We start from the raw sequence: 23,953 nt of genomic DNA on the forward strand, positions 1-23,953 counted from the left end.
TTCATACTTCTGGTTTCCAAAAAAATATCCCAATTTTTAAAAGAGAAACAAAAATAATGTTGATTTTAAAATAAAAAAAAAAAAAAAAAATCTTTTACTTGGGACAAACATCGTGATTATTGGCAGAATAAAGATTCTAATTTCTGCCGAAGATTGAAAAAAAAAAAAAAAAAAAAAAAAGATCACTCACAAGTTTAAACATGACACAAGCCGGTGGTTGAACCATCGTTCGGTACTTGTTATGGGCGTCCACAATTAACCGCTTGTCTGCATCAGTAATACCTGAATTTGGAAGGCAGTAATAATAACAGTCGTGAAAAATGAGACACCATAACGAGATTCAAATAGATTTTTTTTCACACACACAAAAAAAAAAAAAACACATGAAGAAGGTCGGAGGTAACATCGGTCGAAACGTTGTGAAAATTTCCCCCCAAACCTTTGGCCTTGATGGAGGGGAGACTAAAACTTGCTATGGTTTCAAATGATCTGAAATAACAGCAAGGGGAGACTTGTTTCCAAATATTACTCGTATGTCATCTCCCTTCTTTTCGAAATAGGGTACGATTATAAATATCTCCAGTATCAAATTAAATATTGAAATGCTCATATCTTTGGTTCTATGGAACGAAAGTACATGAAAATTTGGAGGCTTTTTGACGATTATAATACTATTCTATGGTTAAAATTTTATGGCAATCGATAAATAAAGATACTATATTTTACAAACCAATAAAATATGCCTAAATTTGCCCACATTTGTATATATATCGTGTCTTGGTAGGCTAGCTTCAGTTTTGCTGCTTTAGGATGAATTTTGCTTGGGTTTTTTTTTTGTTTTACTTGATTTTCTCCCTTGTGGTTTGCCAGGCTACAACAAAACAGGACTGTATGTCGATGACTACAAATATTTTAAGACCCCCCCCCTTGGGTAGAGCACTGTCGTAAGTAATCTTACTTGCTGCTTAATTGGCTGAAATATGCGACGCTCGCTCTTTGTTTATAAACAAGCGGTTAGAGCACTGTGAAAGTGATGGACAAATGTTTGTTTTAAATAGACATTTGGCAAGATAATTTACGGGCGCCGCTCCCATAGGTCGATTGGTAGAACTGGGTGTGAACGCGATGGTTATATGTTCAATCCTCGGCTTGGGAGAGGTGCTAGTCTAGCAGCACTGAGGAGTTGTAATACAACGAAACAGGACTGTATGTCGATGACTACAAATATTTTAAGACCCCCCCCTTGGGTAGAGCACTGTCGTAAGTAATCTCACCTGCTGCTTAATTGGCTGAAATATGCGACGCTCTCTCTTTGTTTATAAACAAGCGGTTAGAGCACTGTGAAAGTGGTGGACAAATGTTTGTTTAAATAGACATTTGGCGAGATAATTTACGGGCGCCGCTCCCATAGGTCGATTGGTAGAACTGCTGAGTGTGAACGCGATGGTTATAGGTTCAATCCTCGGCTTGGGAGAGGTGCTAGTCTAGCAGCACTGATGAGTTGTGATACAACGAAACAGGACTGTATGTCGATTACTATATATATATATATATATATATATATATATTCCCCCCCCCCCAAATCTCTGGCCTTGGCTAAAACTTGCTATGGTTTCAAATAATCTGAAATAACAGCAAGGGGAGGCTTGATTTCAAATATTTCTCATATGTTATATCTCCCCTCTTTTGAAAGTAGGGTACGATTATGAATATCTTCAGTATCAAATAATCCTTATACACTGAAAAGTAAAGAGAAAATGTATAACATATATAACACTTACAATTATGAATGCAGAGTAACCGCTATCAAGTCGTCTATTTTTTTTCTTTAGCCGGGTAGTAGTGAAGCTTGATGGTAGTCTGTGACTAACATGGCCGATTCAATAAGGTTACGTCGAAATCAACTCTTCAATCTTCAAAATATAAATTTCATTGGTCGAGAAAAAAAAATAGAGAAAAAAAAAGCGTAAACTTGTTCTTACCAGATTGCAAGACATTCGGATTGGTTGGTATACATGCTGTATGTCCAGTGATTCCATGGAATTTTCTCGGACACTGAAACGGAATATATGAAACTATTAAAACATCTGTTAACAAAAACGTGGAACATATCAAGTTAATAAAGTTCCCGGGAAGATGTTGACCACCGGAAAAGCGCGGTCAGTGGTGTCTTCTCGAAAATGAATTTTGTTCAAAATATAAGAAAATATAATTATTCCGACCGTGTTATGGAAACAACACTTAACCGCATCAAACACCCCATGGCAACGTATTAAATTCATATCAACCCACCATCTTCCTATCGTATTTTTTTCTAACCCTAACGCAGCTCACCTCCCTTGGGTTACTCCATACCAAAATCAAACCGAAATAATCTTGGCTGTTGCTGATGTGGCTTGTACCTTATCGGGTTGAAGTATAGTCCTGTGCAGTTCTAGGAGGTTCACTCTTCCAGATTTTACCTTCTCGCTCTTTTGCTTATTACTAATCGCCCGAAACTGGAATACGACAATCATGTTGACACATCGGTTCTCGTTAGACAGCCGTTGGTAAGCGACATTGAACGTGATCATGGTGACCATTTGGGAATATTTGGCACTGTATGCAGAAGGATGCTGACACCGCCCTGCAAGAACTGTAAAACCCTAACGTGACCAGAATTATATATATATATATATATATATATATATATATATATATATATATATATATATATATATATATATATATATTCAGGTTTGAGATGTTCAAAAGTAGGGACTAATGAATACAACGAGATTAGTGCTCGATAAGAGCAAAATATTTTTTTTTATTATTTATTCAAGGTAACCAGTTACATTTGGTCGCTACAAACACGCATCTGTTTCAGTCCATGAGACTTCATCAGGCGACCCTGAACCATTCGATGCCATAGAAAAAAATACTTTTTCTATGGCGTTGAATGGTTCAAGCTCGCCTGACGAAGTCTCATGGACTGAAACAGATGGGTGTTTGTAGCGACCAAATGTAACTGGTTTCCTTCGGATAAATAATATATATATATGTATATGTATATGTGTGTGTGTGTGTGTGTGTGTGTGTGTGTGTGTGTGTGTGAATTTGATATAGAAACCTCCTCCCATGGAGGAAACCGGTTCAAAACGCTTAGGGAAGCGGCCCAAGCAGTTTTTGGTAAACTGTTGAGAAAAAAAAACAAAAAAAAAAAAACAATACTCGCATGCATAGTGCTTTTTCTCTAGGGCACTGGCTTTTCAAATCCAACATTCCCGACCTTGAGCTTGAGAAAGAGAGAGGGAGAGAGAGAGAGAGAGAGGGAGAGAGAGGGAGAGAAAACGGTAACGCTACTTCTCAATCCTATCAATGATTCAAACTTTATCTATCATAAACAGCTCCTGAGTACGTTCTTAAACGAGTTCCGGTGATGACGCACCGATTTGAGTTTTCCGTTTTCTGTGAGTTGCGAAAATTCCCATGTCCTCATCCAGAGTAATCATACCTATCTCATACATATTGTTTGCAGACATTTACCTACGAAACGAATTAATCTATATTTTATTACCCTTCACTTCCAGGAAGTTAGGCACAAAATCACAAGTGCTTCTTTATTATAATAACGAAATAAATATTGAATTTCAAATAAAATAAACCGTATCTACGTAATTTTCATGTCGCAAATAGTAACATATCCAAAACTTACGGAAAACTATGAGATAGAAAATTAATTATTCATGAAAAAAAGACATTTGTAGAATCTAGCGATTTGGTTCCAAAATCTGATTTTAATTGGAGAGTTAACAGGGGAGATAATTAAGTTTTAATTTTCTCACAAGTTCAGTTATTTTTTATAAAAAATATTAAAACATTCAAACAGTTAAAAGTTATTAAAAAATTAACAGATTATGTTTATTTTTCTTTTCTGAATATATATACACATTACGTTTCAACTGAGTTACTTCCCCCTTTTCTTAGTCACGTGACCCTATATGTCCGACCCAGCATGTAACCTAATCGGAACTGTTTTCACCCTCATCGTAAATCTTTATTTTGATTAATTATTTTTCTATCTCATTTTCCATAATTTTTGGATATGTTACTATTTGCGACCTGACGATTACGTAGGTACTTTTTTTTTTTTTTTTAAACTTGACATTCAATATTCTTTCGTAATTATAATATAGAAGCACCAAATAAATCACGCGTGATTAAAAAAATAAAAAAATAAATAAATAGATCACTAATATAAGCACACTCTGGCTTACAAAAATACATGGAGTCCTGTCGACGTTCCCCGGTAGCAATAAACTCAGAGTCTGTAAAGCCTAAATAGAACCATTCCCTAGCTCGACAACAACGAAGTTACTGTCGGTCTGATGGTATCCCTAAACGATTCACACACCTCTATAAATAAATGAAGAGATACGTTTTCTTTTAACCAGAAAAAACATTTACCAAAACGACTGAATTTTGCCTTAAATGATCCCAAAAGGGTTGATATGCCTGAAAAAGTTATCAAACCAATTTAGCTATTACATAACCAAGATTAATATAGTCATTTTCTAGAGTTCAAGTAAAAATAAAACATTGAAATAAAATTATTTTTTCTATAAATGGTAGGACTTGATCCAAACTTACGATAATTTTGTGGCTGCAATTTTAAGGTCAGATACCCGAAGGCGGCAAAAGAAAAAGCCATTTCTTTTATTTTTATTAGCAGACGACAACCGACAAAAAGGAGGGAAAGCGTGTTCAATTAGTCATAGTAAATCTTTTTGGACAGATAACAACAAAAGCAATTTCAGCTGCAAAATTTAAGAATTGTGCAAACACACTTTAAGACTTATTAGTCCCCCGACAAAAGAAGGGTGAGCCTTACCCTTTCTTCTGTCCACACTTTTCTAAATGACAACGCCTTGGAATTTTTTGAAATTTTGCACAAACATTAAACATGATATAAGAAAAAAGTAACAGAACAGATTTTCCGGGAAAATTCCGGTTGCCTCTCTAGGAGGTGCCTTTCGGGTTAAAATGGCTAAAATTGACACTTTTGTGCTTAAAAATAAATAAATAAATAAATAAATAAATAAATAAAAATAAAAAATAAAAATTGATGCTTTGGATTTTTATAAAACTTTCTGGAAAGTTGTAACTGATTTCTATATAATTTTGTTTGTTTATACTTCGTGATAACCTTTGGGTGTGCCCCAGGGGCCTTCTTAGAGCTAATAAAAACACTCCATTTTTGTGCCATATTTATCCAAAATTTTATGTGTACGTCTATTTAGCAGTTTTGCATGGTGCTGAACTCTAATTAAATATGTTAAGACCTTGGGGACTTTTGGGGCTAAATGGAGGAGGGAATGATGGACTTAGTCATTTTTTTTTTTTTTTGCATGGTGTAGAACTCAAATTTACATATATTAAAGCCTAAAACGGCGCCATTTGTTCATTTTCACCAGGATTTGACGTCCCCTGGGGGCTTTTGAGGATAAATGGTGGGGGGGGGGGGAGCAAATGCTGAACTTAGTCATTTTTTATGCCGCGTTCACTGTGTACTCACGGGGACGTGTTTCTTTTATTTTTGATAGAATAAGAGGGTAGAAAATTAAAACAAATTTTCAGAACTGCAAGTCATGTTATTTGTTTTTATTTTGGATTTCAATTAAAAAATAATTATATAAGAGACAAATAAAAAAAAAACTGTTTGTTTCTTGTTTTATTTTTAATTTGTTTTTGCTCAGAATGTCGTTTCCATTCAAAACGCGCGTGTACACACACACACACACACACACACACACACACTTCTCGTATTTTTGGATGTGAAAACTTACGTATTTACATAATGATGTTTTATCACAGCTGGGCGCATCAACTTGGTATATCGATTCACAAAATTAACCTATTTGTTATTTACTAGGTTTAGTTTGTGTACTAACTGTTTAGGGAAGAATATTGGTGCTCCTGTAACAAACAAAAAGCGAAAACCTGGATTCATTAGCCCATATATATATATATATATATATATATATATATATATATATATATATATATATATATATATATATATATATATATATAATACTAGAATTTCAACCCGGCGTTGCCCGAGTGTTTGGAGGTGTATGTTGAGAGAAAAAAAAACAAAAAAAAAAACAGGCCAATTTTTAAACTTTGACCGCTATTATGACCCCTTAACATTTTTTGGGTCTCAATTCAAGTTAGATCCGTGTTCAAGGAACCTATATCTAAAATTTCAAGTGTTTACACCGAAAACGGATTACAAATATTTTCCCAAATCTCAGTACCCTGTATATCAAATTTCGAGTCTGTAGACTGAAAATTGACAGTTATTGCGTATGAAAATGTACACAGACACGTTCACACACATATTTTCAGAATGTGAGAGATTATATATAATAAATTCCACAGACAAACAATATCGCAGCGACATTGTCTGTGGAATTTATTATATATAATCTCTCACGACATAATCACGTTTGACAAACCGGTTCCCATCAGATCACCGAAGATAAGCAACGATGAACCTGGCTAGTATCAGATGGGTGACTATTAGGGACTTCCAGGTGCTGTATGTGCTCTCCGCTTATCTCGGCATTGTTTCCAGTCGTCTTGGACTTCTCCTTGCCACTGGCCTCAAGCAATGCTGATTCAGGAGATGTGTGGTTGGAGATTGCGCAACCCTTGCTACACAATTACATGCGCAGCTGCACCTACAGGGGGTATCCTTTGTCTTTCGAGATTGAACGGAGGCATTGAATCGCTCACATTCTGAAAATCCTATAATTAATTGCTCGCTAGGTTAGCATTGCTGCATGGCATCGTCCTTTCGAGTTGAAACTCCTACTTGTGAGACACCGGCTTGGGATTATTAGCTGGTTGGATGACTGCGTCCCTTGCCGAGACGAAGTAGGTCCATTTTCACAATTGGATTTCGGCGCGGTTTACTTGATCTGTGTTGGTTAATAGAATTTCTTGTGTGCGGGGCGTTTTCTCAGTTGCCAGTTTGCTTGCCTCGCACACAAGAGGCTCGGGTTTCGAATCCTGAGTTTGGATGTGACTAACCGATGAGCCCAAATGAGGGCGGTTCATTGTGGCTGCGGACTTATATATATATATATATATATATATATATATATATTGCTTTTATCTAGGATTCTATTCGAGACATTATTACCACTTTTAGCTTTCTCTTAAGCAATAAGTCATTTGACAGTTATTGCGTAGGGAAATGTACACAGACACAAATACAGTCAGACAGACACACAGACACGTTCTATTTATAGATAGACAGATATTATGAAATAGATAGTTTCTAGTTTACCTAAAGTCCATCCAATTGACTGTTTTGACCGTTGTCAGCAATCCATTATTAGGATTCGACTTCTTAAACAACATTGGTATGATTGTAGGTTGTAAGAAATAACCACATGAGGAAACAAAGTAAATGCAGTAACAAGAATCGTTCACACACTAATGAATAAAATGCGCGTAATGTACTAAAGAAACATGATAGTTTCATCACTCTAACCCAACGATACAAATAAAAACTGCAGTGCAGTTTATCACGGGCATGATACGGAACGTCATATACCAGTCTTTGTTGAAGCGAGGAAACTTTCCGGTCCTAAGTTAGATGCCGTACAAATAGAACTAAAGAAACTGCTCAATATAAGAGTAATCCAAACCTCGAGTAACGAATGGGCATTCGTGCTTATACTTAGTACCTATTTACTATGCCTCCCCACGGGACAGAGTTAGACACCAGGGTCGTTTTTTAATGTGGAGAAAAGGTACAAAAATAAAAATTGTCTCAGTCGTGAAGGATTTCTCCTCCACCGAAAGAGAACAAGAAATTGAAGTGCAGCATCTGAAGAACAGATGGTGTTTATTTGCTCCCCCACCGAGCAAATTAGGCACAAGGCCGATTTTTAATGTGAGGAGTGAAGGGAGGGGGAAGGGAAAAAGGGGACCAGCTCCCGAGAGGTGGGAAATGGGAGCTGGTTAATGGTCAGGCATGTGGGGTTGCCCCCACATCTGGTCTTTGCTAGTCATAGTTAGTCATAGCTTGCAGCATCTGAAGAACAGATACTACACTTTGATCTTGACCAAAAGGCCAAAATGATTCGTATCGACTTTGCATAGATTTTCGCCCTCTGAATCGTATCACCAAAACGGTCCGCTATTCAACCAATTGTGTCTGTACACAGATGTTAAAGTCGGACCGTCTCTATGATATATGTATACGTGTGTGTATGTTACATTGCTAAGTCTACGTGTGTGCTATCGTGGGCATGCCCGATCCTTGATCAGGGTTAATGATCAAATAAAATCGTATTTAGTCTTTCATGTCAGTCGTATCTGACAATTCAGCAAGATAATTTATGCATGAATTTTTTTTAGATGGGGAAAGATAATTTTTTTTTTTTAATGTTTGCACTACTGTTCCCATCTTCAGTGTTATGTTCACAGCGTTTCGGTCGATGTAAACTTCGACCTTCTTCAGATATCTTGACGTATCATCCCTAAAAACAATAATTAGCGCTTCTACACTGTTGGGACGAAATTTCGGAAATCGTAATACTGAATTTCACATAAAAACAATGTCTATGTATTCCTCATATTTTTAAGATGATTATATTCCAAAATTATGAAAATCGATAAGGTCGAAAAATATTTATTAAAGAAACTAAAAATAGAATTTGATGAAAGGGAAGTTCAAAAGGGAGGTCATTTTCCGTTTTGATTTAAACAAGATGGCAATTTTTCACCTGCTAACACTATTAAAGTTGTTTTGTTTAATAGTTCAATAATATTCAGGTAATTTCAACTGAATAATTTGGAAGCTACCATTGTAACTTATTAGAACTGACAAAAAAAAATCAGTTGAAACCATTGTTTATTTTTTATCTGAAAACTCCATTTATCGACGACAAAATCTCGTCCCAATTCTGTAAAAGCGCCCAATGATTTGCAAGGGATTTCAGATTTAATCGATGTTATTTCAGTTATAAAAATGCTTTAAATTTGACTAGAATTTTTATGTGGTCAGAAAATGTAGGAGTTAAGTTGTCTTCTTGTATATCCCTGCCTCACCACTAGCATTCCTATATCAGTGAAGAGGTTAAGAGATAAGAAAAGGAAAAGACGTAAAGGAGAAAAGATAAAAAGAAATAAGGGAAAGAGGAAGAATGAAAAGGGAACCATAAATAATTTATTGGTAGTGATCCTAAGGCACATCTTTCTCCTTTCACACACACACACACACACACACACACACACACACACACACACACACACACACACACACACACACACACGTGTGTGTGTGTGATGGGACGATTCCAATATTTTTCCCGATTCCGATACAATTACCGATTCCATACTAAATTCCCGCTGTCGATACAATTGCAGGTTCTGTATAAATCTCTAAATATTTAACTATAGAGTTGTTATATTTTCCGATTACCGTAAAAAACACGTGTGAAATGGGCTGATATTTTCTCAAACTTAAAATAAAAAAAAATACACCCGTGTAGAGGGGGTATGTTCAATCAATTTTAGTTTTACTGGTAATTTAAAAACCAATAAATATTTATTACTACCCGCAGTGGAAGATTTTTCTGTAAACAAAATAAGGACAATTCAAGAGTTTTTGGCATCGGAAAATAGGCACATATATTTTCGATTCCGAAAACACCTAAAAGTTTCGATTTTTCCGATTTCCGATTCTGATTAATCACCCTAACACTAATATCACCTATAACTTGTCATCTACCGCCGTTTCCGTTTACTGTATATTTTAGTTTTCACTTAATTCTCATTTTCGCTCTTTTGCTTCAACACCTGATGATGATTCGTGGACGAATCGAAAGCGCTCGTGACAGCAACAATTATGGCTCTTATTATTATTTTTGACTTCGATAAAAAAAAAAAGAATAATAATAAAGCAAAGTGTCTTCGTTGCATTTAATAATATTTGCTTGAATATATACCTTAATGTGTTTTTGTGTGATGTTTGTGTTCCCTATAGATATATAGGCTAATGAATATATATATATATATATATATATATATATATATATATATATATATATATATATATACATACAATCTTAATAGATTCGTATATAAATGTTACCGGAAAAGACAATAATCGAGAGGGGCTTATGATGATAGAACTCCATAAACTTATCTCTTATTTTGATGACATTTAAATCGTATGTAAGACTTTTATTGAGGAAGACAATAGTAGTCCCGAATCTATAACTGCTCTCCATACCTAAAGGAGCTATGAAAGTCGAACTTATTTAAAACCAAACATATCTAACTAGCAGGAATTATCGATTTTAGTTCTACAGCTAGTTTAAAATCATTAAGTATTTATTAGTTTAATTTTACTACCAGCAGTGGAAATTTTGTTAAAAAAAAAAAAAAATAAATAAATAAAAAATAATCGATAAAAAAAGACAAGAGAATCGTTTTTGGCATCGAAAAAAAAAAAGGCACACATTTTTCAAACTCCGATGCCCTCAAAATTCCGATTTTTTCAATTCCCGATTCCGATTAACCGTCCCAGCCCTAATATATATATATATATATATATATATATATATATATATATAAAAGTCTCTGAGTTTTCTCACTGACTGTCTCCCCTGACTGTCTCTCCTGCTGTCTCCTGACTCTCTCTGCGACCAACTAACTCCCACTTCCTATATTGAGAAATCCATGCATGTCCGGCCTCGTGAGCAAAATTCACGTGTTTCAACATGCGCGACTTTGCACGTTTCCGACATTATGATTTCCCAATAACCTATTTTTTCTTTGATGTTTTTACAAAGGAATTCAACCTACATATCTAATTTATTTAACCCATATTTTATTATCCACATTCTTTCTAACAATTGAATAGTTTATTTATTATTTATTTCATCAGAATTAACAATTTACTGGACATTCCATTTAAACCTATTGTTCTTTACAACTTATGTCCAGGGTTCGATTTCTGCTTTCTCTTATTTTCATTTTAACTAATCTCTCTATTTTTATACTTACATGAACAGGGGACAGCCCTTATCATGTAACATCCCTCCCTTCCATATTTCACAAAAAAAATGTATGCATTTTTAACTTTAGTACATTTTTTTATTTTTACATCTACACAATCACACGGCTAGAAAGATCAGGCTAAAAAAACACACAAAAAAAAAATCTCTTTCAGTCAGCCCTTCACGGCCGACTTCACAATTATTTATTTTTTTTATAAGATCAGAACCTTTCTGATCTTTGTGGCATTTACTTTTTGGGTGTAGGGTATTTACCTATGATTCACATCAGCTATTTTCTAGCCACCCATATGCCGCAGACTAGAGGTTTTCACCTTTCTCGAAATGGACGACTTCCTTCGTCTCAAAAGTGTTCTGATCTCTCTTTCCGCATGGTTAGTCTTATCAAGTATGGCTTTGTTTTTTTATTCTATAACTATCTCATACGGGACATACCAAAGCTCATATCTTAAATCTTTGTGGTTGGCTTCAGAAGTTTAAGATATCCCTTTTTACTCTCATACGGATTCACTCGGATTTCCTTGCTTGGATTCTTGAAACTTCGATGAGGATTTAGAAATATCACCCCTAACTAACTAACACCTTTCGCGCCCAACACCTTAATTGCGCCTAAATTCTATCTAATTGCCCGATTTTTTTGTGATTTTTCTTTTCTCTCACCAGGGCTTCCAAGATCCAGCAGATATATCCCACATTCATGCTTCTCTTAAAAAATACAAGGTTAAAATTATTTATTTCATCCGAATTAACAATTTACTGGACATTCCATTTAAACCTATTGTTCTTTAAAACTTATGTCCAGGGTTCGATTTCTGCTTTCTCTTATTTTCATTTTAACTAATCTCTCTATTTTTATACTTACATGAACAGGGGACAGCCCTTATCATGTAACATTTATATCATATTTATCTTTATCTGTCTGTTCATTCCACTTGTTCTCAGAAAAAAAAAACTAGGTTGATCTGACAGATTTTGTATGCACCTTTGTTCTAAGTTGCAGCAAACTAAGTATTATGGTATCCACTCGGTGCACATTTAGGAATTAATAAGAATTAGTATGATACTCTTATCGATTTCGACGTATTAGCTGCGCTACAATAATGAAGTTGATCGGAAATGCCCACACATTATTTGTTTATAGTGATGAAGGTTTTATGCAGTACCAACCAGACTTTGGCACAGCTGCTAATTTCAGTCGATGCTATGACTGCTACTGGCAGAGCAGCAGACTCAAGTTTTACATCAGTTGTCCTCCTAGATGTGTTTCTTAACGACGACTGAGGGCGCATAGGGATTAGTATTCAATGCAAAAGTGAGCAAATTTAACCATATATATATTTTTTTACAGTTTCACCCCATTTGGCCAAGATTAAAGTGTAGTATCTGTTCTTCAGATGCTGCACTTCCATTTCTTGTTCTCTTTCGGTGGAGGAGCAGTCCTTCACGACTGGGACAATTTTTTTTTTTATTTTTGTACCTTTTCTCCACGTTAAAAAACGACCCTGGTGTCTAACTTTGTCCCGTGGGGAGGCATAGTAAATAGGTACTATCAGGGATCTAAGTTGCAGGGGTAATATGTAGGGAGTTTAGCAGCAAGATGTCTGTTCACATTACACTTGAACTTCTGCATGTCAGTACAGTTAGGGAAACAGGAACGTGCAAGGGAATTCCAAAGTCTAGCAGTTCTGGGGAAGAAACTATTAGAGTAGAAGGCTTTCTTACATCTAGGGATCTCTACTGTGTAGGCGTTGAACTTCGCTGCTTGTCAGGTTTGTCGGGGGTATTTTCGTCGAGGGGGTGGAAGTGTTTGTAGTTCGTTAGAGCATCCACCATTAAAATACTTGTAAAACAGGCAGAGGGATGTAAAATGTCGTCGATGGGACAGGGACTGAAGCTTAGATGATAGTTTAGAACCTATTAGGTTGATGATTCTTTTGACCCCTGTCCAGGAGCAAGAGACTAGTAGCAGATGCACTAGCCCAAATGTGGCAGCAGTACCCCATACATGGGCGAGTGGTGGCTTTGTAGAGGTACAGGATACCAAAGGACTCATTCTAAGTCAACGGGCTATACAATTGATATGTACTTATCAAGGTCCGAAAACCACTCGAGGATAAAGGTTAATGAATGTAAGGTGGTAGTGTAGTAATCGTTAATGGCGAAAATCGAGTAGGATTTAATTACTTGCCTGCCTTTCAAGTGTTGCCATAAATGGTAGTGCCGTCTGCATAAATGTCTACGAATGATCTAAGAGTCTGATTTGGGAAATCATTGATGAAGATCAGGAAGAGAGTTGGTCTTAGGATGGAACTATGAGGCACGCTAGCGTTGATACTATGAACTGATTTCTGCCTCGGTGCCTCCATTCAGTCTCGAAAGACGAAGGATACCCTTTGCAGAGTCAGCTGCATGTGTAATTGTGAGGCAAGAGTTGTGCAATCCCTAACCCTAACACCTCTCCTGAATATGCACTATTTGGCTCCAGTGGCAAGGAGAAGTGCAGGACGATTGAAAAAAATGCTAAGATAAGCGGAGAGCACATATAGCACGTGGAAGTCCCAAATGGTCACTCATTTAGTACTTACTAGGTTCTATGTTGCTTAACTTTGGTGCTCCAGCGGGATAAACATATCAGAGTGAAAGGATTTAATAATTACAAAGACATTTCTAGCATTACGCAGCTGGCAATCATCTAAATTAGAATTTTAGGCGATACTCCATCAAAAGCCTTTGATACGCAAAGAGCAATTGCTCTAGAAACGAAGCCCCTATCGAGATATTCACTAATCCTGTGTGATATAACAAGTAGTACATCAGCTGCAGATCTCGCAAAACAGAAACAATATTGCATCTTGTTACCGCCTTGAACAGAAATATGAAGTAAAAAAAAAAAAAAAAAAAAAAAAAACGAAACAAATTGTGAGTCTATCGTCAATAAGATTTCATTTCTTTTTGTATGGATCGATTTTCTCATTCTTTTCCTGTTACATTTCTGCGCTTATCTACTACCATGAGTTTTTTTTTTAAACTTTCTTCTGAAAACTCGTTTAAAAATAAATATTAAATTATTAGCAAAAAAAAAAAAAAAAAACTAATCTATCTAATTTATGAAATAAGCCATGACAATATTTTTACTTAACGAAAAAGAAATTTGAAAAACTATGATTAAAAATAAGCAGCAGGAATTGAAACAAATACATAAAAGATACTGCAAAGTCTGCTGCCAAATGCACGTTGGTGCATCAATCACTAGTTTCTCCTTTTTACACAGGGCCAAGAAAAGAGTGGAAGTCTTAATGTATTTATACTAAGAATTGAACTTTTAACTTTCTGAAGATTGTCACTCAAAATTGATTACAACGTAGTACTTTTATTCGTTGCGCCAAGGGTTCTTCCGGACCAATTTGCCTCTGAATTAATTAAATGGTTCTGTTCAAAATTCTGTACAAATTGCCGAGTCCGATAAGATGCACATGAAGAAAGACGGGTGTTGCATCGGCTAAAACGTTGTGAGGATAACGTCCATGATGCAAACAGCTGTGCGAATGATTCCAGTAATAGAAATGGTGGACCAACTTGCAAAAATATTCCAAATCGTTTTGAACTTTTTGTTCAATGAAACATCAAAAAATATACAACGGGATGTTCAATCGACTTTTCTGTTTGCCCTTCTCAACTCAGGAATGTTGGCAAATATTTTTTTTGCCAATCATCCTCTTCGTCAATGCGTAACGGGAAAATAGTATCACGTTACATCCTATTAGTGTTAATACAAACAATTCTGTACTTGATGAGATCATCTGTAGAATAGATTCAGATATGAAGATAGATATTATAGTAATAGATGGAAAGAAGAAAACACATTGTGGATGCGTTTTCGGCAGCTTCGTAACTCGTTTCTTCTTTTACCAATCAGTCCTCATTTATAATGAGCGATATTTCTGACAAACAGAGAAGACAATAGCTATATACTGGACTGGCAGTGTTTTTCATGAGCAGTCGCTTAAGATGTCCTTATTTCCTCTTATTTCTATCCTTGTGGTCATACCCCTAATAAGGGTACTGGAATAAACATTTTACCTTGGCTGACATTATCCGCCTAATAGTCAGGCCCCTGAACCTTGGATTAATCCCAAGAAGGCTGCCCTATAGGTGCAAAGTACTGGGGCTGATGTACAGGGTGGAACGGTAAAATTGCCGCCCCTAGAAAAGAAGACATGATTCCATTTCCGTTTGATGAAAACCGGTTTTTTTTTGTTGCAGACCATCTGCTAGTTGGCCAGTTTTGTATAAATCCTAAGAGTGATAGGAGCCTTCTATTATACAACTCATGCTCTCTAACGATCCAAGTTATGACAACAGGACCATTGCCAGCACCTCAAAAATGCATCGTTCGATTGCCACGAATAACAGGGACGTCTCCCAGGGTGATGAAAACAGTTTTCGGCCACAGTTATTATCTTTGCTGTGGTTTACGTAAGTGCGACATCATTCCACTTCACATCTTTGAAGTTGGCTTGAAAGCCAACAACAAACTCTACCTGGAAGTTCTGAAGAGTGTGGGGGATTCCCTGGTGCAATCAGGTAGCTGTTGGCAGACCCTGGATGTGGCAACAAGACTCGGTGCCGGCTCATAAGTTCAAAGAGACCCACGCTTCGTTTCAGAAGGAGTACTACGAGTTTGTACCCTCTTCTCGTATTGCCCCCTCCTTCCCAACCTGAACTACTTCGTTTGGTCATACGTAGGAGAACATCAACATGACCTCTCAACATCAAAGCCAGCCTGATCGCCGCCATCTGCCGAGTATTCGTGGAACTTGTGGAAAAGGCATGCTCCCAGTTCCGGACCAGTATAGAGGCGGTGATTGAGGCTGAAGGTAACTACATGGAATAGATGTCAGCTCTACTCTATAACCAAGTTACCTGAATTGATTTTTTTTCAATAAGAATGTTAAAATAAACTAATGTTTTCTTTAGAGCAATACTTTTATTCTTTCACGCTGCATTGCTACTTGATGAATAAATTCTGGTGGGGCCTCTCGATACCATATTAGTGGGTAATTTTACGGCTTTTACCGCTACATGGTTACAAAAATCATTCTTTATTCCTTTTTTTTCTCTGCTGTAACAACTCTGCCGACCTTCTCAACATTTCTCAAAAATGAAAAACCTCAAGAAACAAAACAAGATTAAACCCAGAAATCCAACTCCCAACGTAGATCCCTATTAACGGGTCTCCTTCGTTAACATCAGATATCTACGTTCTAATCTTCCAGAGGCTGAAATCTAATAACAGGAGACTTAACCTGGCATATTATTTCTGTGCGAAACTTGCATTAGACAGACCATTTCCCTAAATGAGTTCACAATTAAAGGATACTCAAACGACATCAAAACCTGACCTCCAAAATCGTCATGGACATGGAATATATGTCTATATTAGAGATGTCTTTCCATGTGGTAGAGACATTTCCAGAGAAGATCCTAATTTGCCTTATACGAGTATGTGCTTCAGAGTAGCACTTACTCATAGCACTGAGTTTATATTTGCCCGCTATCGCTTCCACAACAGCGGAGTTATTGTCATTGAGAATATCTGAGAAAATTGAGCACATTCTGTCTACTCATCCCTCAGCTAGCATTCACGTCTGCGGAGAGTTCAATGTGAATGTTGAATGACTAGTCCACTCAAACAAAACAGATGATGAGGGAAGGCATTGTCAGGATTTTTTGATTGCCTATAAGCTAAAGCAAATTGTTCACGAGTCCACCCGTATATCTTTTTGACCTGTGTTTCTTATAACTTACACAGAACCGTGCTCATCCTTCATTCTGTCTCCACCCAATCATTCAATTGTCTCAGTTAAGATAAAACCAAATGTAAAAAAAAAGAAAAAAAAAACTCAGATGCATCTCTCGATCATACTGTATATCGATACTCTATGGCTGATTGGGATAACTTCCGAACATTTATATCAGATATACCTCTGCACTCCATGTTAAAAAAGAACGTGTCTCCTGTAGTATCTGACCTGACTGAATGACTAATTGTCGATATAGATCGCTTCATGCTCCCCCAAGAAATTCCAGGAAAGCCTAACAGCCATCCGTGGTTCGCCCCAGAACATGCTGCTGCCATTACGCACAGAAATCACTATTTTCATTGCTTCCAACGTGATAGATGTGAAACCAGAGCCACCATTAGGATTGTCAGCAGCAATTGTAAAAGGGTACCTATTTACAATGCCTCCACACGAGACAGAGATAGACATCAGCGCCGTTTTTTAATGTGGAGAAAAGGAACAAAAATAAAAATTGACTCAGCCGTGAAGGATTTCTCCGCAACTGACAGAACAAAAGATTGAAATGTAGCATCCGAAGAACAGATGCTACACTTTGAGATATTAAATTTTTTATTCAAGCTAAAATTACAATGTAAGTTCAAACTGAACAAAAAACTTAGGCACAAGGCAAAAAAACAAAACACGAGTGGCTTTCGGACCTTGATAAGTCTTGATTTCCAAGTAAAAATAAGCATATAGTAATAAGTAGTAAGATTGTGCCTGGTACTACCAGATAAGGCTGTCTGAAGGTATTGACTTCCTGAAATGAAATGCATCTAACCTTGATGCTTTTTGTTTTTCTATTTCCTTTTGCAAAACTTTATTAAATTCTGCAAAACCAAAAACGAAAACCACCTTTTCCCATTTCTCTTTCTATCTCCCCTACTTCCTGATATAAGACCGCTCGGCGAATGCAAAAGATGTCCAGAAAAATCGAAAAATTGGCTGAAAAATGCGACGCCCGCTCTTTGTTTATAAACAAAGCGGTTAGAGCACTGTAAAAGTGGTGGACGGATGTTTGTTTAATTCGACATTTGGCGAGATTATGTATGGCATCGCTCCCGTAGGTCGATCGGTGGAACTGCTGACTGTCAATGCGATGGTTCTAGGTTCAATCCTCAGCTTCAGAGAGGTGCTAGTCTAGCGGCACTGATGAGTTGTGATACAAATTGATATTATATATGTTTATATATTAATGAATTAATCCCAACAAAATAAAAAAAAGCTCAATACAGGCACACTAAAAAGTAGAGCTTATTATAGAGGAAAGTAAAAGAACTTTAAACTGTAAATTAAAATTTACAATTAAATTTATTATTCGACAGAAACAGTTTCCAAAGTCCTTATTCTGTGGAGTTTCAAGTAATGCCACTCTTGCTATTATGCTCAGAGGACGGTAAGAAATTAGCAAATTTAATTGTAAATTATTATTTACGTTTTTAAATTGTTGTACTTTCCCCATATATATATATATATATATATATATATATATATATATATATATATATATATATATATTATACACACACACACACAAGTGTCCGGCCGATTAATCGGAGTATTTGAGGATATTGGAACAATTTGTACCGATTTTCCGATGCCAAAACGATTTTGTCTTTTTTTTTTTTATTTGATTTTGTTTAAAGCAAAATCTTTCATTGCTGGTAATAACAATAAAATAAATATTTATTGATTTTAAATAAAGCTAAAACCGATAGATCATCCTCCACAAGTGTAATTTCACGTTTAGGTAAATATCTGTAACGTGTGTGTTTTTACGGTAATCAGAGAAAAAATATGATATGTAGTTAAACATTCAGAGATTTATAAAGAATCGGAATCGGTAATTGTATCGAAATTGGTAACTGTATCGGAATCGGGAAAATATTTGAATCGACCCATCACCAATATATGCACACACTTCAATATATATTAAAAAACAATATATATGCCGCTTCCCATTTTGGTGTACCAAATTGGTAAAAAGGGAAAATTATTCGGAACTCGCATTTAGGTAAAAATGCACTTTCGTACAAATAATTGAATTCATACAAAACGTACCGCAAAGTCAAAAACAAATAACATCTACACTTCCCAATAAATTTTTTTTTTACCTACAGATATTAGTATTTTATGCTTACGCAATCAGTGCAGCAAGAGAGAATTACTGCTGGTTGAGGAAGTCGAACCGAGCCCAAAAAGCCAACCTTTGTGGGCTAGTGATTTTTCTTTCGGCCACCAGGAATTAACCTTTAAAAGGAAATGAATTTAGATACTTATGAAACCGTGTAAGCGGGTTGTCGTAATTAACGGCCATGAAAGTATTCTATGGACAGAGAGTTGGGAATATATAATATATGTAATATCTAGATTATTTTATTTGAAAACCTTATTGTATATTTTTTTATGTCAACTCTGTTTAATGCATAAAACATTAACAAAATTATTGGCGGTTTTTCTTTTCATTACAAAATTTTATTCCATTATGCAAGCGTAAAAAATCGAAATGAAAATATTGATAATAGTTGGATGTCTGAACAACTGAAAAATACCAATGCTTGCTTAAATATTATAATTTAACTAGCGGGGGTACCTGGCGTTGTCTGGATGTGGTGAGGTGTGTGTGTGAGAGGGGTAAATCAAATAAAAAAGGGAAAATAAATAATAAGCAAACGAAAAATGGCAATAATCCTGTTTAAATATTAAAACTAAAAATCGAAAAAAAAAAAAAAAAATTTCCGTTATGTCGGCGGGATCGTTAAGATAAAGACGCTTCCACAACAACCACTGCTCTACGATGGCGTCAGCGAAGTAACGTCGTTATTTTTTTCTATTTAAACAATTCAAGAAAGAACGTTTTTCGCGCATGCGTATTTGGCTAAATTGTCACGAAGAAACGATTTTTGCTACCCTCCTTCATTGCAAACGTCTATTTCTATAGGGAATAATTGATCGTTTTTCTGATCCTTACATATAATTCGACCGAGACATCGGCCTTTCAGACGGTACCAGTTTTGACCCGGTCCGATGCCGCTGAGAAAAGTTTAAAGCATACATACATACGAGTAAGATATATATATATATATGGCACTATTTTCTGTACATGAAAGAAATAAGAGTACGCATTAAATGGTTGTTGCTAAAAGAGTATAATTGTGAAACATGTTTAACTAAGTAAGAAAACAACGGTTAACGTGTTATAAACACGACGAATAAATTTATATTGTAGCTTTTCCATTCATAGCGATAACGTGTTATTAAAGAGAACGCATTATAGTCCTAATACAACACGAAAAACGTTCTGCTGAATCGGTGATAAGGAATAGGCATGAACAAATGAGTAAACATGACTTACATTTGTTTTAGTTGTGTTGGTCCGAGAGTCTAAGCGACTACTACCAGGATTTATGATGGTCATGCAAAAATCGCCAACCGGTCGGACCACGTCTAATGACCTTGAATGACCAACAAGAAAGAATGGAAGGGCTTGTAATAATTTCTACACTTGCGTGGATCAGTTTTCCTTTTCCATACAGGCATGAGAATGCATTTACATAATGTTGGCCAGAATAATTCAAGAGACATAAATCGGATATCAGTCAAAGAGATCGCTAAGATAATTGCATGATTATAGCTGAGAACTAAATATATATATCTATCTCTCTCACACACACACACACACACACACACAAAATAAAGTACAGTACTTTATACATGTATATAATTAAATAACACCGTAAGACGGGGCAAATGCTTTAACCAGAGGCCGGGAAAACATCGTATTCTACATCGTAACCTGAAAGAAAAAAAGTATCTGGGCAACCGTATCCCGGGGTTTTACGGTATCCTATTATAAATTTCTGTACTGTTTGTGTGTGTGTGCGTGACGCGGCTTAAGTCAGCCTACAGGCAACCCACCCAGGCAATTTAGGTACCAAAATGAAGCTTATGACCCAGCGGATGTTTTAGTGGTATTTATATCCATGTTTGATGCATGGAGATGCAAAATAAGTGCAAAGAAATGCAAAGTAGTAGTGGTAATAGGAGTTCAATCGGTGGGAGTAGTAGAAGAGACAAACATAGTAGTGGTGATAAGAGTTAAATTGGTGGGAGTAGCATTAGCAGCCGTTAGGCTAAGTGGTGGTGAGAGGCATTTAATCGGTGGGAGTAGCAGCAGTCAACGATTAATATTGGTTGAAAAATACAGGATTTTTTTATTTTAAAAAAATTACTTCCATTTTCTCCGTCTGATTAAAAAAAAAAAAAAAAACTTTCTGATTTGCAACAAAAAAAAAAGTAAAAAGGTTTCGATTAATATTGGTTGAAAACTACAATATTTTTTTTGTTTACTTTTAAAAAATAAATACTTCCATTTTCTCCTGATTACGAAAAAAAAAGTAGACTTTCTCCGATTTGCTTATACCCATGTATTTCAGACTTGTTTTTTTTTTCGTTAATATTGGTTGCAAAAAATACAAGATTTCTTTTTAAAACTAATTACTTCTATTTTCTCCGTCTGATTAAAAAAAAATTGGACTTTCTGATTCGACCAGGGTGGTCAGTTTAGACCACCGGTCATTAAATAAAATAATACTTTTACCCATGTATCAAATTTTTTTTCGTTTATATTGGTTGAAAATACAATATTTCTTTTGTTAAAGTAGTTCAGGGAGACATGCCCTACAGAAGAACCGACGAAAAAATAAGTAATTGCTAACTTTAGTTTCGTAAATATTGGTTGTGTAAATACACTGTACTTACTCGCTTTTCTTTCACAATATGCAGCCATCTGGCTGCAACGGGGCTACTTGTATAAAAAAAAAAAAAAAAAAAAAAAAAAAAATATTTACGTACTAGCAGGACCTGCTAACCGGCGTTGCCCGGTAGAAGCATACCCCACTCCTCTCATAGAAAAATTGAAAGTACGGCAACCTTTGATGTTAATAAAGGTTTTGGGAATAGACAGCCCAACCTCATGTTAAGTATGGCTTTCGGAATGGTCACCGGCAACATTCTCATGTTTAGAAGGGCTTTCAGAATTGTTACATTTTGGTGGTGTGGATGACTGTCAAAATATTTGCCACAAATTCAACTTTGATAGTCGCTGTCAAGATCCCCATGCGCAAATACTATGAATCAAGAAAGGAGTTAGAGTTTGGCAGTGTCGGTTGGATATAATTAGATTTGATCCTCGCCCGTGCATACTAATCTGGCGGCCAGTGATATAAAGTGCATAATACAGACTTTATAAAGAGGAAAACTATTTGTATCCGGAAAATAGAAATCAAATGTTCTTAATTAGCATAGCGGAAAACCTATAAAAGTCGTTATTTTCAAGGAAAGTGGATCTGAGGTAAAAAATTTCCCAACCCCCAAAATGCTCTATAATTAATCAACCCTTCGTGAAAACAGTAAAGTACTGTTCTTGCTGCTGCTGCTCCCGCCCAACCCCCAAGCCCCTTATGGTAAGAACGGCTTTTGGAACGTCCCCCCCCTAAAAAAATAACTCTGGTCATCCGCAACACCCCATATTAAGAACAGGTCTCGGAAGAGACATCGCATCTTGTTAGTGGGAAGAGATTCGTTCAAATTTTCATGTCATAATGTAGAACGTTGAAACCCAACAAAAGTTCGTCTCGTTTACCAAGATTTGTTCATTTAGTCATCTCATAAGTTTAGACGCTAAAAAACAAACGATCAAAGAGTGATGTTCCTCTTTTTTTCATGTAAATTCTTTGGCCTCCAAAAAGCAACATTTATAAAGTGAATTTCGTCTCGTTTACGAAGATTCGTCATTTAGTCATCTCATAATTTTGGACGCTAAAACAAACATTAAAAAATAGAAGGAAATCAGTCTTGTTTATTAAGATCGTACATTTTGTCAAGAAATAATTTAGGACGCTGGATACGAGCATGATAAAAAAAGTTAGTCTTTTTTTTTTTTTACTAAGATTCGGGTTTCTAATCTAGAACGCTCACAACGTTAAAACTAACGAACGAACAGTATATTAAATCGATGAAAACATTTAAGAAAGAATATTCGGCAACTTATTTCGAAAGGTTTCGTACGGACATTTTTTTTTAAGGGGAATAAGTAAATGTTATGGTAAGGTAATGTAAACAGCCGCCGTTAACCTCTTGGAAATGCGACGATAGGAAACTATTTCTTTTTCAAACAATACACAACGATATTGTTTGTGTGTGTAGCTAAAATTGAGAGTAACTACGAAAAGTTATGATTATGAGAATTCTAGAATATTTTTTTATTTGGTTTAATAAATCAGGAACATGTGGATTCGTGTAAAGGTAGAGGCCATGTTGGTGAAGATGCGAAGTGTTCGTTTTTAGTATGAATGTGTAATCCAGAACAGATTTTTACGTTTTCAGCCAGTGACAATACCCAGAATGTAAATGGGGAGAAATCATTATTTTCGAATGGGGAAGTATAAAGGTAGTTGTATGTCTATCAGTATATGATGCAGTTAATAAGGCTGTCATGGTAATATATTTGTATTGTGTATATTTTTACCTGGTCTTCGCTGGGGTAATGGGAGTACTTGTATAGTAGAAGGAAAAAATAGGAAACACTGTTTAAATATGTTGTCGGTCGTGATGATGGCGCTCGTATGATATAATATAACATTTTATTATAACGAATAAATGTGTCTGTATCGGTGTGCGAAAGTTACATAAGATGTTGGATAACAGTTTAGGCATACAAAAATGTATATGGCGTCTGTTAGTGCAACCCTACAGTAATTTGGGCCAGAGTGGAATTTCTGCAATCAAAATATTTTATATAGAAGATATATTCATCAACGTTTCATCTTAATTACAAGATTTTTTCAAGGCGATTTATTTGAAGACTAATACTATATTTGAATATAATTTTTCCCATTTTCTTCCTATTTTTTCTTCAACTTTTATTCAAGTTGGAATATTATTTTTATAATTTCCATTATTTTATCAATTTAAAAACCCAAACATTCAAGCCAATATACAAAAACACCTTAAAATAACCAACTT

The 23,953-nt window shown here is 35.7% G+C and overlaps 1 protein-coding gene across 2 annotated transcripts in view; it reads right to left on the reverse strand.

Annotated features, from left to right (window-relative positions):
* Window positions 1-23,953, reverse strand: part of LOC145260608 (venom allergen 5-like) — a 192,226-nt gene that overhangs the window by 41,310 nt on the left and 126,963 nt on the right. For both annotated transcript variants that reach the window (XM_080118904.1, XM_080118903.1), the window contains exons 3-4: window positions 1,983-2,055; window positions 191-282 (exon numbers count right to left, since the gene is read on the reverse strand). In XM_080118904.1, coding sequence (XP_079975030.1) covers window positions 191-282; window positions 1,983-2,055 — 165 coding nt within the window. The remainder of the gene's footprint in view (window positions 1-190; window positions 283-1,982; window positions 2,056-23,953) is intronic.

Source organism: Euprymna scolopes, chromosome 36 (genome assembly GCF_053919585.1).
Source record: "Euprymna scolopes isolate OS-2025 chromosome 36, ASM5391958v1, whole genome shotgun sequence".
Lineage (NCBI taxonomy): Eukaryota > Metazoa > Mollusca > Cephalopoda > Sepiida > Sepiolidae > Euprymna > Euprymna scolopes.